The 13,051-nt window shown below is 50.7% G+C and overlaps 2 protein-coding genes across 3 annotated transcripts; one reads left to right on the top strand and one right to left on the bottom strand.

Annotated features, from left to right (window-relative positions):
* Nucleotides 1-11: 11 nt before the first annotated feature.
* Nucleotides 12-5,783, bottom strand: PTCD1 (pentatricopeptide repeat domain 1). Its single transcript, XM_009989454.2, has 8 exons — nucleotides 5,334-5,783; nucleotides 4,958-5,098; nucleotides 4,014-4,232; nucleotides 3,313-3,414; nucleotides 2,085-2,822; nucleotides 1,484-1,600; nucleotides 970-1,152; nucleotides 12-759 (listed from the first exon to the last, which is right to left on the bottom strand). Exons 1-8 carry the CDS (start codon nucleotides 5,781-5,783, stop codon nucleotides 556-558), a joined length of 2,154 nt encoding a protein of 717 aa, XP_009987756.2. The 3' UTR covers nucleotides 12-555.
* Nucleotides 5,784-6,185: 402 nt separating this feature from the next.
* Nucleotides 6,186-12,600, top strand: CPSF4 (cleavage and polyadenylation specific factor 4). Of its 2 annotated transcripts, none has more exons than XM_086622065.1 (8): nucleotides 6,186-6,313; nucleotides 7,317-7,367; nucleotides 7,871-8,023; nucleotides 8,814-8,909; nucleotides 9,062-9,155; nucleotides 9,585-9,657; nucleotides 10,527-10,640; nucleotides 12,492-12,600. In XM_086622065.1, exons 1-8 carry the CDS (start codon nucleotides 6,211-6,213, stop codon nucleotides 12,558-12,560), a joined length of 753 nt encoding a protein of 250 aa, XP_086478191.1. In that variant the 5' UTR covers nucleotides 6,186-6,210; the 3' UTR covers nucleotides 12,561-12,600. The 2 variants fall into 2 exon arrangements, with proteins under 2 accessions (XP_086478191.1, XP_086478192.1); XM_086622066.1 differs by having other exon boundaries at nucleotides 10,548-10,640.
* Nucleotides 12,601-13,051: the final 451 nt, after the last annotated feature.

Consider the following 13,051-nt stretch of genomic DNA (forward strand, 5'->3'; position numbering starts at 1 on the left):
GCTCCTCTTCTCCTGTTGGATGTGTTTTGTTTGGTTTTTTGTTTTGTTTTAAGGTTGTTCTACACACTGAGAGGTGTTCTAAGTGTGGGTTGGTTTTTAACCAGCTCTTACCCTTCTTTCTCAACTAACTGAATTTGAAAGGCTGTGTGGAAAGGAAGTCACACAGGTCTCAAAACTCCAGTCTGATTAGAGTTCTCCCCAATCTTGTGTAGAAGGAAGCTAAATTCCACTGGGACTTCCTGCTAAGGTTTGTAACCTGGAATTAGTGCGCAGATACAGTAAGAATGTCAGCAGTCTAGAGAGACTTACTGGTCACACATTAAGTGCTTCTCCCTTGTTCAGCACAGGGTTTGTTGAACTGCAGCCTCTCTAATCCTTTGCAGCTCAAGGAAATTCACGGAACACGTATTTGCTTCTCCTTAAAACACAGGACAAGTATTTTATTTAGTAGTTACTGGATTCACGGAAATAGGAAGCAGCTTTACTACAGGACAGTTCAAAGGAGCAAGTTCCACCTTCTTCCAGCACAAAGGATTCAAGACTTCAGCATCCTGCTCACTGCTCCTTTTGCCCTGACTGCTCCTTCTGCCCTGGCTGCTCCTGCACAGCCTCGTCCTTACTGGCCTCTGCTGCAGGTTTTGCTGTTCTGTACTTTTCCCAGGGGTGGGGAGTCTCCTCTCCTGCCATTACTTTTAACCACCGATAGTAGTAGCCACGGAAACCATCAATTTTCTCCAGATACGGGTTCTTTGACTTGTACTGCAAACACAAATCCAACAAAATGAGTTCCTATTAGAAGGGAGCTCACTTCAGCAGCAGCATGCAATAGCTACAAGCTGCTACTGAAGAAACAGACAGCCCCACCAGACAACCCCAAAGGAAAAAGACTTAGGCAGACATCTCTGTTTCTCCTCCCTTGTTGGTGTCCCCTGTGATGCCTTCGCACCGTGACCACTCACAGCTCCTTACCCTGTCGAATTTCGGAGGGTACCGTGCTGCGAACTCCAGCTGGCGTATGATCACTTCATTGGGAGGCACCTGGTTATTCCTCATGTCTCGCAGGATCTCCGTGAGGTACCTGTAATCCAGCTGCCTCACAGCACCAGCAATGAGGGTGCTGTAGATGTACTTGTTGGGAGTTACTCCAGACCTCTGGAAACAACAGACACTGAGTTAAGCTCCTGTGACTGGCACAGGGTTTCTAGAAGGAGAATGCACACAAGTATGTCTTAGACGAGGAGCAAGGCTCTCGATCCAGAACCAGCAGTTTCTGTGGTGCCAGCACACCCCTTCCCGTAAGCCCTCTCCAATCCCAGCACAGGTCTAGGACAGACCACTGGAGCCAGGAGGTACTCTAGAGCTGCACGTTTTCGGACCGATACCACCACCACTCAACACAGAACCCTCAGCAGGTCTGTTCAGAAGCATTAAGGCTTCACTCTGCCTCCTCCTGCAGCTCGAGCCCCATGCAGCAGTTTGTTACCTTCAAATCTGAGAGCAGCTGCAGCCCATCCTTCTCCTGGCGGCAAGCGATGGCCAAGTTGCAAAACGTCTGGAGGTTGGGTGACAGTCCCCTCTTCACTAGAGCTGGCAGCACACTCTGCAAGATATAGGATCATGGAATGGTTTGGGTTGGAAGGGACCTCAAAGATCATCCAGTTCAACCCCCCTGCCATGGGCAGGGACATCTTCCACTACACCAGGTTGCCCAAAGCCCCATCCAACCTGGCCTTGAACACTTCCAGGGATGGGGCATCTACAGCTTCTCTGGGCAACCTGTACCAGTGCCTCACCACCCTCAGAGTGAAAAATTTCTTCCTTATATCCAATCTAAATCTGCCCTCTTAAAATACAAGACACAAGTGTTGACATCAGTTTCCAAAAAGTCTCACTGCAGCTTTCCAGACAGAGAGCTGAAGGTGCTAGAACAGAATCTATAACTACTCAGAAATTAACCCAAGCACTGGTTTGTGGAAAGCAATGCGAGATTCCCCAGTTTCTATTGTAGATGGAGAAACAGGTCTCACAGCAAAGCACAGGAGGCCTGAGACAAGGTGATGGAGACAGGGCTGGTTTTTTCTCACCTTTGCTCCTTCCAGGTCTCCCTGTTTGCTTTTCTTCCTTATTAAAGTGTTAAAGAAAGTCACATCTACTTTCACTTTATGCTCATCTAGGAGTGCCAGCAAAGAGGACTCTGAGGGGCTGTGGGGTTCCACCAGTTCAGCCAGTAATGTGAACGTTTTAATGTTGGGTTCTGCGCCATCCTCTTTCATTTTGTTCAAGAAGCCCTCCACGTCCCCCATCAGAGCCAGTCTATCTGACCGTGTGGCCACTGTCCCCAGGGAAACTACGGCTGCGTCAGACATCCTGGAATCCAGCAGGTTGGGCAGGGAATGCTGCTTCTGTTCCTGCTCCAACTCGTTCTGGCCTCTCCTCACCAACGCTCCAGTCCCGCTGTGAGCCACGCTGGTGCTGCTGGGACCAGCTGCTTCTGTTTCAGCCTGATTCACACGGCCGTTTTGTTGCTGGATCAGTTCTCCAGGCTGTACCCAACTCTCCTGAAACAACTGCTTTTCCAGAGCTTCCACGTCCAGCTGCACAGCAGCTACACTCTCTGATCCCTTCTTCCTCTGACTTTTCCCCTTTTCCTTCTGCCTGCCGGGTGCAAGCCTTAGCTGAGATGAGTTCTCCCGGGCGGGTCCAAGCAGGAGTCCCGAAGCCACGACCGGATCGCCTATCCCACAGTCTCTCGCAGCACGCAGCATCAAATTGTAAGAGTGGCTGTCGGCCTTTATTCCGAGTTCAGCCATTTGTGTCCAAACCTGCAGGAGGGAAGACGAACACCAGGTATAGGTGACATTAAACAACAGGAGCAGATCTGCCAGGCCCTCTGTGACAGTATTTATTTGCACAATCACAGAACGGTTTGGGTTGGAAGGAACCTCAAAGATCATCCAGTTCCAACCCCCCTGCCATGGGCAGGGACACCTTCCACTACACCAGGCTGCTCAAAGCCTCATCCAACCTGGCCTTGGACACTTCCAGGGATGGGGCAAAAGGAACAAGTTTATGATATGATGAGGTGAGACGCCACTGGACAGTGAGCAGCCACTCGGAGCTAGCACAGTCCTGTGAGATCATCCAGGGCGCTTTGCCGGAGTACGAGACATCCTGATGGAAGTGAAGTTTACAGAACTTCTCCCAGGAGTGCTGAGCTACTCCTGTTCCATCAGTGCTGCCTTCCATGCATTTGCACAGCGAGTTACAGCACAGAAGTGCCTTCTCCTCCCGACTCAGAACATGAAGACAAACCTGTAAGGCATATCGGAAGCCATTTTCACTGTCCTTTATGCAGCTCATGAGGAGGAAGCTGAAGGTCTCGGCTGTGAGAATATGGCCCTTGTTCACAATTTCCTAAAAGAGCAGAGAGAGCATTAAATTTCCCAGTTCCCCAAACAGTCTGTCCCAGCTGGCTGCGAAGCTCAAATACCACCGTTGTCTTCTGCAGACACAGCAGCAACACAGAGCTGGGTGACCTCCCAGTGCTGTGAGCAGAACAGCTCCAGGGCTGAAAAAAGAACCTGCGTAGATCCCAGCTTCTCCCTTACAGGAGCTTCAGGGAACTGGGAGGCAGGAACAGCAATCCTTTTAGCAACCCCCAGACTGGCCCTGCTGAAAGCTCTCACAGGAACTGGGTATCAAGATGTGGGTCTTCAAGACAAAGCCAGCCAGACACAGGAGCTGCGAGCCCCACAAAAACTCTCTTTGTTCAGTCTTTAATCCACCTGACCAGAGTTCCAAAGCCAAACTCTGCAGCTGCCTCCTTTTATACACTTAATGTTTGGTGTGTAACGAGACCATTTCATTCTCTGAGACCAAGGACCAGTGAAATACCAACACGTGATCCGTAACCACCTCTGCTGGAAATGAAATAAAAAAGTCTGTGCCACAGGGCAACCTCCAGGAGCGTTAGCCGAAGCACACCACGCTTAAGGGCAAAGTCAGGTATTTACCTTCACCACCTCAAAGCACATCCTGAGGTCTGAGCAGAGGGCGCAGACCTTCAGCAGTGCGTGGTACGTGATCAAGTTCAGCTCCTCGTTCTTGCTCTTGAGCTGCTGCCGTAGTTTGAGCGCGCTCTGCAGCCCCGAGTCCTTCCACGGCGACTCAGCACAGGCGTTGAACAGGGCTGTGTACGTGGCCTCGGTGGGAGCTAAGCCTCGTTTTTTCATCTAAGGGAAGAGAAGAAGAATTAGAACTGGCTTTTTAGGAAAGGAATTCTAGAATTTCATAGAATCACAGAATGGTTTGGGTTGGAAGGGACCTCAAAGATCATCTAGTTCCAACCCCCCTGCCATGGGCAGGGACACTCTCCCCTACACCAGGTTGCCCAAAGCCCCATCCAAGCTGGCCTTGAACACTTCCAGGGATGGGGCATCCACAGCTTCTCTGGGCAACCTGTTCCAGTGCCTCACCAGCCTCAGAGTGAAAAATTTCTTCCTTATATCTAACCTAAATCTGCCCTCTTTCAGTTTAAAGCCATCACCCCTTGTACTGTCACTACACGCACTTGTCCAAAGTCCCTCTCCAGCTTTCTTGTAGCCCCTTTAGGCACTGGAAGGCTGTTGGAAGGTCTCCCCGGAGCCTTCTCTTCTCCAGGTTGAACAGCCCCAACTCTCTCAGCCTGTGTCCAGAGCAGAGGTGCTCCAGCCCTCGGATCATCTTCGTGGCCTCCTCTGGACCCGCTCCAGCAGCTCCGTGTCCTTCTTGTGTTGGGGACTCCAGAGCTGAACGCAGTAATTTAGTTTTCATAATTTAGTTTTAAGAGTATCGAGCTAAAAAGATGCAAACACCCACTCAAAGGTGTTTTGGAGACAAAGTGACGTGGCCAAACGCTTCGAAGAGTTTTAGCTTGGAGAACCTGGTGAAGGTTTGAGAAGAGAGAACGTGAACCTACGTCGTTGTAGAGCCTGAACGCCTTTTTCACGTAGCCGACCCGGCCGCAGCCGCCGATGAGAACGGTGTAATTGCTTTCTTCCGGCTGCACGCGCTCTTCCTTCAGCATCTGCACCTCGAACAGCTCCAGCGCCTCCGCCAGCTGCACGGAAAGGGAAAATCCATGATGGAGCAGCACCAGCATCAATCACAACGGCTGCTAATAAACGTGGCAGCGGGCAGGCTGTGGGCGAAAGGACGGAACACGGGATTCCTCACAAATGCGCACTCTCCTTCTGTCTGTAAAGGTGCTGAGTGCCAGGACAACGCGGATGGGACAGAGCTGACCTTTCACCAACGCTATCCCGAACCAACGGAGCCGAGAGCCGGGAACGCACCTTGTCATCCCTGAGGAGGGCCTTGCATTTTAGGAAGTACCAGTACGGGGTGTTCTTGCGACGGCGCCGAGGTCTTCTTTCCGGTTCTTCCTCGCCCCCTTCTTGGAGCTTTAAGTTCTGCAAGCGTGATGTGCTTTTGCGGTAATATTTTCGAGAAGAAAATTTATTAGACAGCGTCCCGAACTCCACGCCTTCATCCTCCTCCTCCTCCTCCTCCTTGCCAACAGCTTCAGCGCAGCTGCCACCATCGATCGCTCTCAGGTCGCCACCGGGCAGTTTGCAGGACGCCTGTGACGAGCCGAACAGCCTCCGGCCGGGAGGCGGCAGCAGGCGCGGAGCCTCGCCGGGCCGTTCGGGGGCTGCCCGCCGCTCCCGCGGGACAGCGGAGGAGGCCCACCAGCCCCGCGGGGCGAGCGGCCCCAGGGGGACGAGGAGCCGCACAGACCTCATGGCGTGCCCGCGGCCACCGGGAGGCCGCGTCCCCGGCGGCGGAGCGCGGACCGGCCCCGAGCCCGCTGCGACGCCGCTCCGCTCGCCTCCGCCACGGCGCCTGCGCGGGCGGAAAGGGCGGTGGCGGCGGTGGAGCCGAGCGGCGAGCTCTGATTGGCGGCGGCGCCGAGCGGCGCGCTCTGATTGGCGGCGGCGCGCGCGCGCTGCCTGTCGGGCGGCGGGGTCGGAGGCGACTCCCGGCATTCCGCGGGCGGGCGGCGCGGGGCAGCGAGGTGCTGCCGCCGCCGCCTCCGCGCTCCTCAGGCACTGCCGGCGCGGAGCGGAGGGGGCCGGGCCGGGCCAGCCCGGGCCCGGCCGCCCGCGGCCCCCCCCTGCCGCCACCATAGCGCCCCTGCCGTCCCGCTGCCGCCGCCCCCCGGCTGCCACCATGCAGGAGCTCATCGCCAGCGTGGACCACATCAAGTTCGACCTGGAGGTGGCCGTGGAGCAGCAGCTGGGGGCGCAGCCGCTGCCCTTCCCCGGCATGGACAGTGCGTGCGGGCCCCGGGCGCTGGGCGGCTCCCCCTCCCCGGGGTGCTCGGGCCCGTGCCCCCTGTCCCCGGAACCGCGCCGGGGCCGGGGCCGTGCCAGGGCTCCCGCCCGGGAGGGGCCCGGGTTGGGCTGGGGAGGGGGCAGGGAGGGACGGAGGGAGGTTTCCGAGGGTCCGAGCGCCTCGCTCGGGTCTTATCTTTAGAGCCACGCAACTTCTGCTTTCCTTGTGGGACTTCTGTTTCATAAGAGGGTTTGGGTTGGACGGGACCTCAAAGATCATCCAGTTCCAACCCCCCTGCTTTTCTTCTGTGTGTGATGAAAGCTGTGGTCAGTACCCAGCCAGGCTGGAAAACGAAAGTTTGGACGTTATCGTGAATAAACATCACTTTCCTGCGTAGTACTTTGTTGGTTTTTTTCTGTTCCCTTTTGATAGATGAGGTATTTTGATGGCAGGGAGACTTCATCTTTAAATGTATCTGTGGCCTGGTCTCTCAACCTTTTCCTTCAGTCTAATAATCTCAGGAGACTTGTAGTTCACTGAAATTTTCTGGCTGGGCTACTAAAGTTGTGTTTTAACTTCCTCACATGTTGTGGTTCCTGATTGTCAGGATCAGCGAGGGATAACACACCAATGGTTGTTTCAGGCTGTTCTGATAAAAAAATACAAGACTCTTGTTGCCAGGACTGTAAATACAAGGTTCACTGACGTGGTTGGCTTAGTAGCAGAGGAAAACCCAGTCAATAAAACCTAAATGCCCGAAAAGCAAAATAAGCACCACCGAACCTCTGCAAATTCCCCTCGGTGTCCCCCAAGAAGAATACAGGTGTTTGCGAGGGCCAGACTTGAACAAGGAACTTAAGCAGGAAAGTAAATTCCCCAAACCAAAACGCTGCTTTTCTTTTGATGTTGAGGACCAGGTTGTCTTTCTGGGGAAGGAAATATTTTAAAAGTTGCCACAAAGCTTTGTTAAAATTAATTATGTTTCTTTGTTCTCTTTACAGAATCAGGCGCAGCTGTCTGTGAATTTTTTTTAAAAGCGGCCTGTGGAAAAGGCAAGTCATGTTTCCAATACAATTTTATTCGTGGGGGCATAGGGGGGAAACTAGATTTTCTAGCACAGTGCACGTGGTTTTCGTTGAGATGATGGGATAGTCGAGTTGATGAAAATGAAGGACGTTGGAATAACCGCAGCAATTGTGAAATAATGGTATTTTTTTAACAAGTTGGGAGGTGAATAAGCAAAGCTACTGGTAAAGGAAAGCTTGAACTCATCACAAGCAGACCTTGCTGTGGATGTGACTGTGTTAGTTGCTGTGGTTTGTGGTTGCCAGAATTAAGAGCTGGAGATGGCATTGCTGAGTTTGTTCGAGGGTAATGTAAGACTTGCCCCAGGTGGCCATTGCCACTGGAGGCTAAATTCGTAAGAGAGAGAGATGTGTTCTGAAACCTTTCTTGCAGAGGGGAGTGAAGTGTTGCTGTTGCCCCGTGCCTTCTCGTGCCGTGGATTTTAATTGTTTGGGTGTTTTTCCCTTCTCCTTGCCCCACCCTTCTGCAGGAGGCATGTGCCCGTTCCGACACATCAGTGGGGAAAAGACAGTGGTTTGCAAACACTGGCTGCGAGGACTGTGCAAAAAGGGAGACCAGTGCGAGTTTCTGCACGAGTACGACATGACCAAGATGCCCGAGTGTTACTTCTACTCCAAATTTGGTAAGGGGCGTTGTAGCTCCTACTTAGCATTCCTCGCTAGCGTGGGAGCCTGCTGAAGAGGATCCTGGTGCATCCCTCTTACCTGTCTTCAGAACATGACAGTTCTTCTGTGTCTGATGATATCGTTAGATTGTGATTTTTCAGATCTGCTTAGTCCTTCATCTTATTATCCCCTAAATTCGTGACATCTGGCGGATGTCTTCTCTCTCAAGAGCTTGTCCCTTGGGGGAAGAGGGGGGAAATTCAAGTGTTTACTGGGTTTTATGCCTTGTGTTCTGGTTTGGGTATGAGATGAGTAGGCTGAGCAGTTGGTCTTTGCATGACTCTTATTTTGGGGAGTTGATGAGCAGCAGAGGGCATGGGGGTGCAAAACTTTTATGCACTTGCTTTCCAGCTCTGGAGATCTGGACATAATGAGGCAACTTGCTGTCAGAAACTTACAGTCTTGTAGGTTTCCTTGGATTGAGGTTAGTGCGCAATTTGTAGTTTCTCTACACTTCTGGTGCACTAAATGTTTGGTTTTTGTTATCATGACTGCTCTTTCAAATTTAGTTTCCGCATTGTTTTTAAAAGCACACATAAATAATCCAGTCTGGTAGAACTTTACTCACCGGGAGTGAGTCCTTGGTGTTCTTCATCTAGGTTAAGGCAGGCAGTAAGACTGTTGTGCCTGAACTTATAAATGCTGGTAACAGCTTTGTGGGAGCTACATGATCCAGGTAATGTTTTGAGAGTCATTTGGTCTCGAAGCTGCACGATTGACTAAAAAGTGTGCTTGCCTTTGGTACAGGGGAATGCAGTAACAAAGAATGTCCCTTCTTGCACATTGACCCGGAGTCTAAGATCAAAGACTGTCCCTGGTATGACCGAGGCTTCTGTAAACATGGTATGTATGTCGCACAGTTGCAGCTTCTGTGGCTGTAAGTCAGGGATAGGGTGTTGCTGTTCTTTCTTTGCGCGGTCTCTGTGTGTAGTTGCTACTGCTGAGTGCTGGGGTACGTGTATGTGGAACATGAACGACTGAGCTTTGTGTTGCAGGTCCCCTCTGCAGACATCGGCACACTCGGAGAGTCATTTGTGTGAATTACCTAGTAGGATTCTGTCCAGAGGGACCTGCCTGTAAATTCATGCAGTGAGTATGCTTCCGGGCGTGTCCTGTAACCTCGTGTCCCCCTTGTTAGCCAGTATGTGTCAAACGAGGGTGCTCCAGTGCTTCCCAATGGCTTTGGACGTTTGGCCAGTGTTTAGTTTGCTGTACCGATTTGAGGATAGACTCTGGAGTGGTGATCTGATGCCATCAGTGCGGTGAGATCACGTGGGTTTATATTCCAGAAGATTTCACAGGTAGAGGGATATTCCACATCCCGGATTGTCATTTTTGTGTATGTAATTGCTGAGCGTCAGAATGCAAAGAGAAGTGGGGAGGGGGAGGTCTGTTTCCTGTGAGCCAAATTTAATTGGCTGAATGTTTATTTTGTTGTCTGGAGTTACTTGACTGAGCTGATGGTAAAACGTTGGCATATGATTTGAGAATCGATTTTCTTGTTTCCGTCTAAACCAGCCCTCGGTTTGAACTGCCAATGGGAACCACAGAGCAACCACCACTGCCTCAACCGACACAAACACAACAAAAGGTACACAGTTTCCCCGCATCCCCTACACACCCACCCTCAAAAGCATTTCCCACTGTGCTTTGAAAGAGGATATATTGTCTAGCAGTCAAAACTGGGCATCACCAGGGCTCTTGGATTTGGCTTGCTGGAAAGCCTTGGAGAAATACTCACTGAATGAGAGAAAACCTTTCCTATTTTACAACAGAGTGTGATATTCTTTCGTAGTTAAGAACTTGGAGACAAATCCTAATAAACCACAAAGCACTGTTCCTTCTCTCTCCTCTTCCCAGCCCTCTAATGTCCACCATCTGATCACAAAGGGCTGCCACTGTCTTTGTCTTGGGACCGTGGTGCTTCGTTCTGTTTCTCCCCTCGCCTTGGTTAACCTCCTCAGTCGTTAGTACTGTCCTCCAGCTTAGAGGCCAGCAGTGGCAGTTCTGTTGCTTGGGGCACTGTCTGGAAGGAGGAGTGCTACACAAGAATTAAGCAGTGAGCAACCCTGAGTGCCATTATAACGATGAAAGCCCTACAGCTGCTCCGACTTTACGCGGAGATCCAGTCACAGAACACTCCCACGTTACACAGAAGCACATCGTATGTGGTTGTGCAGCAATCTGTCAGTTTTTGGAATCTCCGTGACATCTCTGTGATGGCAATGGTATTTTAGCATCCCAAAACTACTCTCTAGATGTGCTTTCTAGAGAAAAGCAGGATCGCTGGGCTTTGTAAACCTCAGTGCTCGATTTCTTCTCTCTGGTGCTCCAGCTGGCAGAGCACCCACACACAGATTTGGAGGAAAATTGATCATTTGATATATTAGGTGCTCTTTTCCCTTCTTAACAAAATAGTAACCGTAAAGGTCTTTATCCTTGATGCACTTAATGAGTCAGAACTCTTCTCCTACCCAACAGAGGACACCCCAAGTCATTGGAGTCATGCAGTCTCAAAATAACAACACTGGGAACAGAGGACCTCGGCCGTTGGAGCAGGTCACCTGCTACAAGGTAATTCAGAGGGGAAGGACGAGAAGGGGAAACAGATTTAGGAATCTAGATTCAGGAAGTACAGGGTGCACGTCACCTGGACTACGTCGTGCTGATTTGCTGCTAGTTGCTTGCCGTGGGCAGAGGAACAGACCGTTGTGATGTGGGGCATTGGTCCTGCAAAAGGCTTTTTCACAGTGTAAACAGGTTCATGAAACGTGTGCTCTGCTTAACAGACGTTGCGCTTTGGATCGTGGATACAGCTGTCGGAATCAGCATGGAGTTCTGAGGCCTCTAGGCTGCTGGTTTGCCAGCGTGTGGACTTGCTATGACAATTAAGGCAGCCGTAGGACAGACTTTGCTTGTCTGCTACTAATTAGGAAACCCTACCACAATGACAGTTAAAGGAGTCTGCTCAACTGTACGTTTCAAAATCAGTCTTAATATTAGTTTTGTCTCATGAGTTAATTTGCTTATGTTTGTAGAAAGATTTTCTTCTCCCCTGTTAGCATGGAAGGTCCTTATGAGTGACAGAGATTGAATATGCAAAGACTGTTCAGTATTTCAGCTGTAAATGCACCTCATTGCTGTCAAACCAAGCAAGGTGCCGTTCACCTTGGTTTCTCACTGAGGAGCACCAGTAAAACTTTGACACAATTGAGTTCCCATCTCTATTTTTCCACAAAAGTCCCGACTCTAGCCACTAGAAAAGGGCAGAGAACCTTCCCGTCCCATCAGCTTTGACAGGTACGTCATTGTATGTGCCAACTTCTGTGCCTTAGGCGCTTGTTTGGGTAAAAATTATTGCGATGGGACAGGGATATTAAGTAGCTGAATCCATTTCGCTGAAAACATTGAAGAGCTGCTTATTGTTTTAGCTGCAAGTAAATTACAAACCGGGAGAACGCTGTAGCATCAGATACTGACGAATAGCTTCATGGTGCAAAGTCACGAATCTCTTGTTCAGATGCACTTTTCTTTGTCTGATTTGGGACAGTCGCTCAGGAGAGTCCCTGTGTATCTCTGATGTTGTGCACGTCAGATGGAGCAGTCTTGGAAGCCTCAAACGTTGAAATTCTCCATGTGTGTTACAGCCCTTTGCTGTTCGCGGTGGTGCGCTGAGAGCTCTCTCCTTCCTGTGTATTAGAACAACATGGTGTCAGGTTGCTCCCAGCACAGAAGCAGCTTTTGCTTCAAGGAGTGGCAATAGCCCATAAATCATGTCCCTTGTGACACCACGTTTCACATCACCTGCTAAATGCTGCATCCCCAACACAAGAAGGACATGGAGCTGCTGGAGCGAGTCCAGAGGAGGCCACGAAGATGATCTGAGGGCTGGAGCACTTCTGCTGTGGAGACAGGCTGAAAGAGTTGGGGCTGTTGAGCCTGGAGAAGAGAAGGCTCTGGGGTGATCTTATTGCAGCCTGCCAGTGCCTGAAAGGGGCCTACAGGAAAGCTGGAGAGGGGCTTTTTACAAGGGCATGTAGTGATAGGACACGGGGCAATGGCTTTACACTGAAGGAGGGGAGATTTAGATTGGATCTAAGGAAGAAATTTTTCACTCTGAGGGTGGTGAGGCACTGGAACAGGTTGCCCAGAGAAGCTGCGGCTGCCCCATCCCTGGAAGTGTTCAAGGCCAGCTTGGATGAGGCTTTGGGCAACCTGGTGTAGTGGAGGGTGTCCCTGCCCAGGGCAGGGGGGTTGGAACTGCATGATCTTTGAGGTCCCTTCCAACCCAAACCAGTCTGTGATTCTATGATCTTCCCTATATGGAAAAACTTCCAAATCAGACCAGTTGCCGGTCACCTTACTAAAGGCAGCTGGAGGAAAGAAGCTCTAACTGTGTACTGATTCCTCTTTCTTCTCTTCCAGTGTGGTGAAAAAGGTCATTATGCCAACCGGTGCACCAAAGGACATCTGGCCTTTCTCAGTGGACAGTGAAAGAGCAGAAGGAAGAGTGCAGGGGAGCCGTTAACACTGGGAAAAGGTTTCTGCCTAGTGCTATGTCTCGAACTATTAATCAGGTTGTTTTTTAATGCCATTACCGAAAGAACTGGTCAGAGGCTGGCTGCTGCTAAGCAACATTTTTGTAATTGTCCACAACTTTTTTTATGTTTTAACCTTTTTAAAATAGATTTCGGCCTCCGCCTGGTTTCATTGAGCCCTGCTGAAAGGTAGCTCTAAAAGCAAATAGATGTGCAAACCCCTCACCAGTGCAGCACTCTACATAAACGCATCTTACTCCAGTGTTTCTTTAAAGTGTTTTCCTTCTGCCACTTCTCTCTGGAGAACCTGCAGCGTTTCAGCCCTCCCTGTGGAAGCAGGAAGACTGGGAAAACTAATACTCAAAATGCCTTCCCTTCAGTGAGGAAGCAGGGATTCTGCTGCCCTGTAGCTCTTAAAAAGCAAAGTTGTGTTCCCAGGTCCAGCCT

Source organism: Tauraco erythrolophus, chromosome 17 (genome assembly GCF_009769465.1).
Source record: "Tauraco erythrolophus isolate bTauEry1 chromosome 17, bTauEry1.pri, whole genome shotgun sequence".
Classification (NCBI taxonomy): Eukaryota; Metazoa; Chordata; class Aves; order Musophagiformes; family Musophagidae; genus Tauraco; species Tauraco erythrolophus.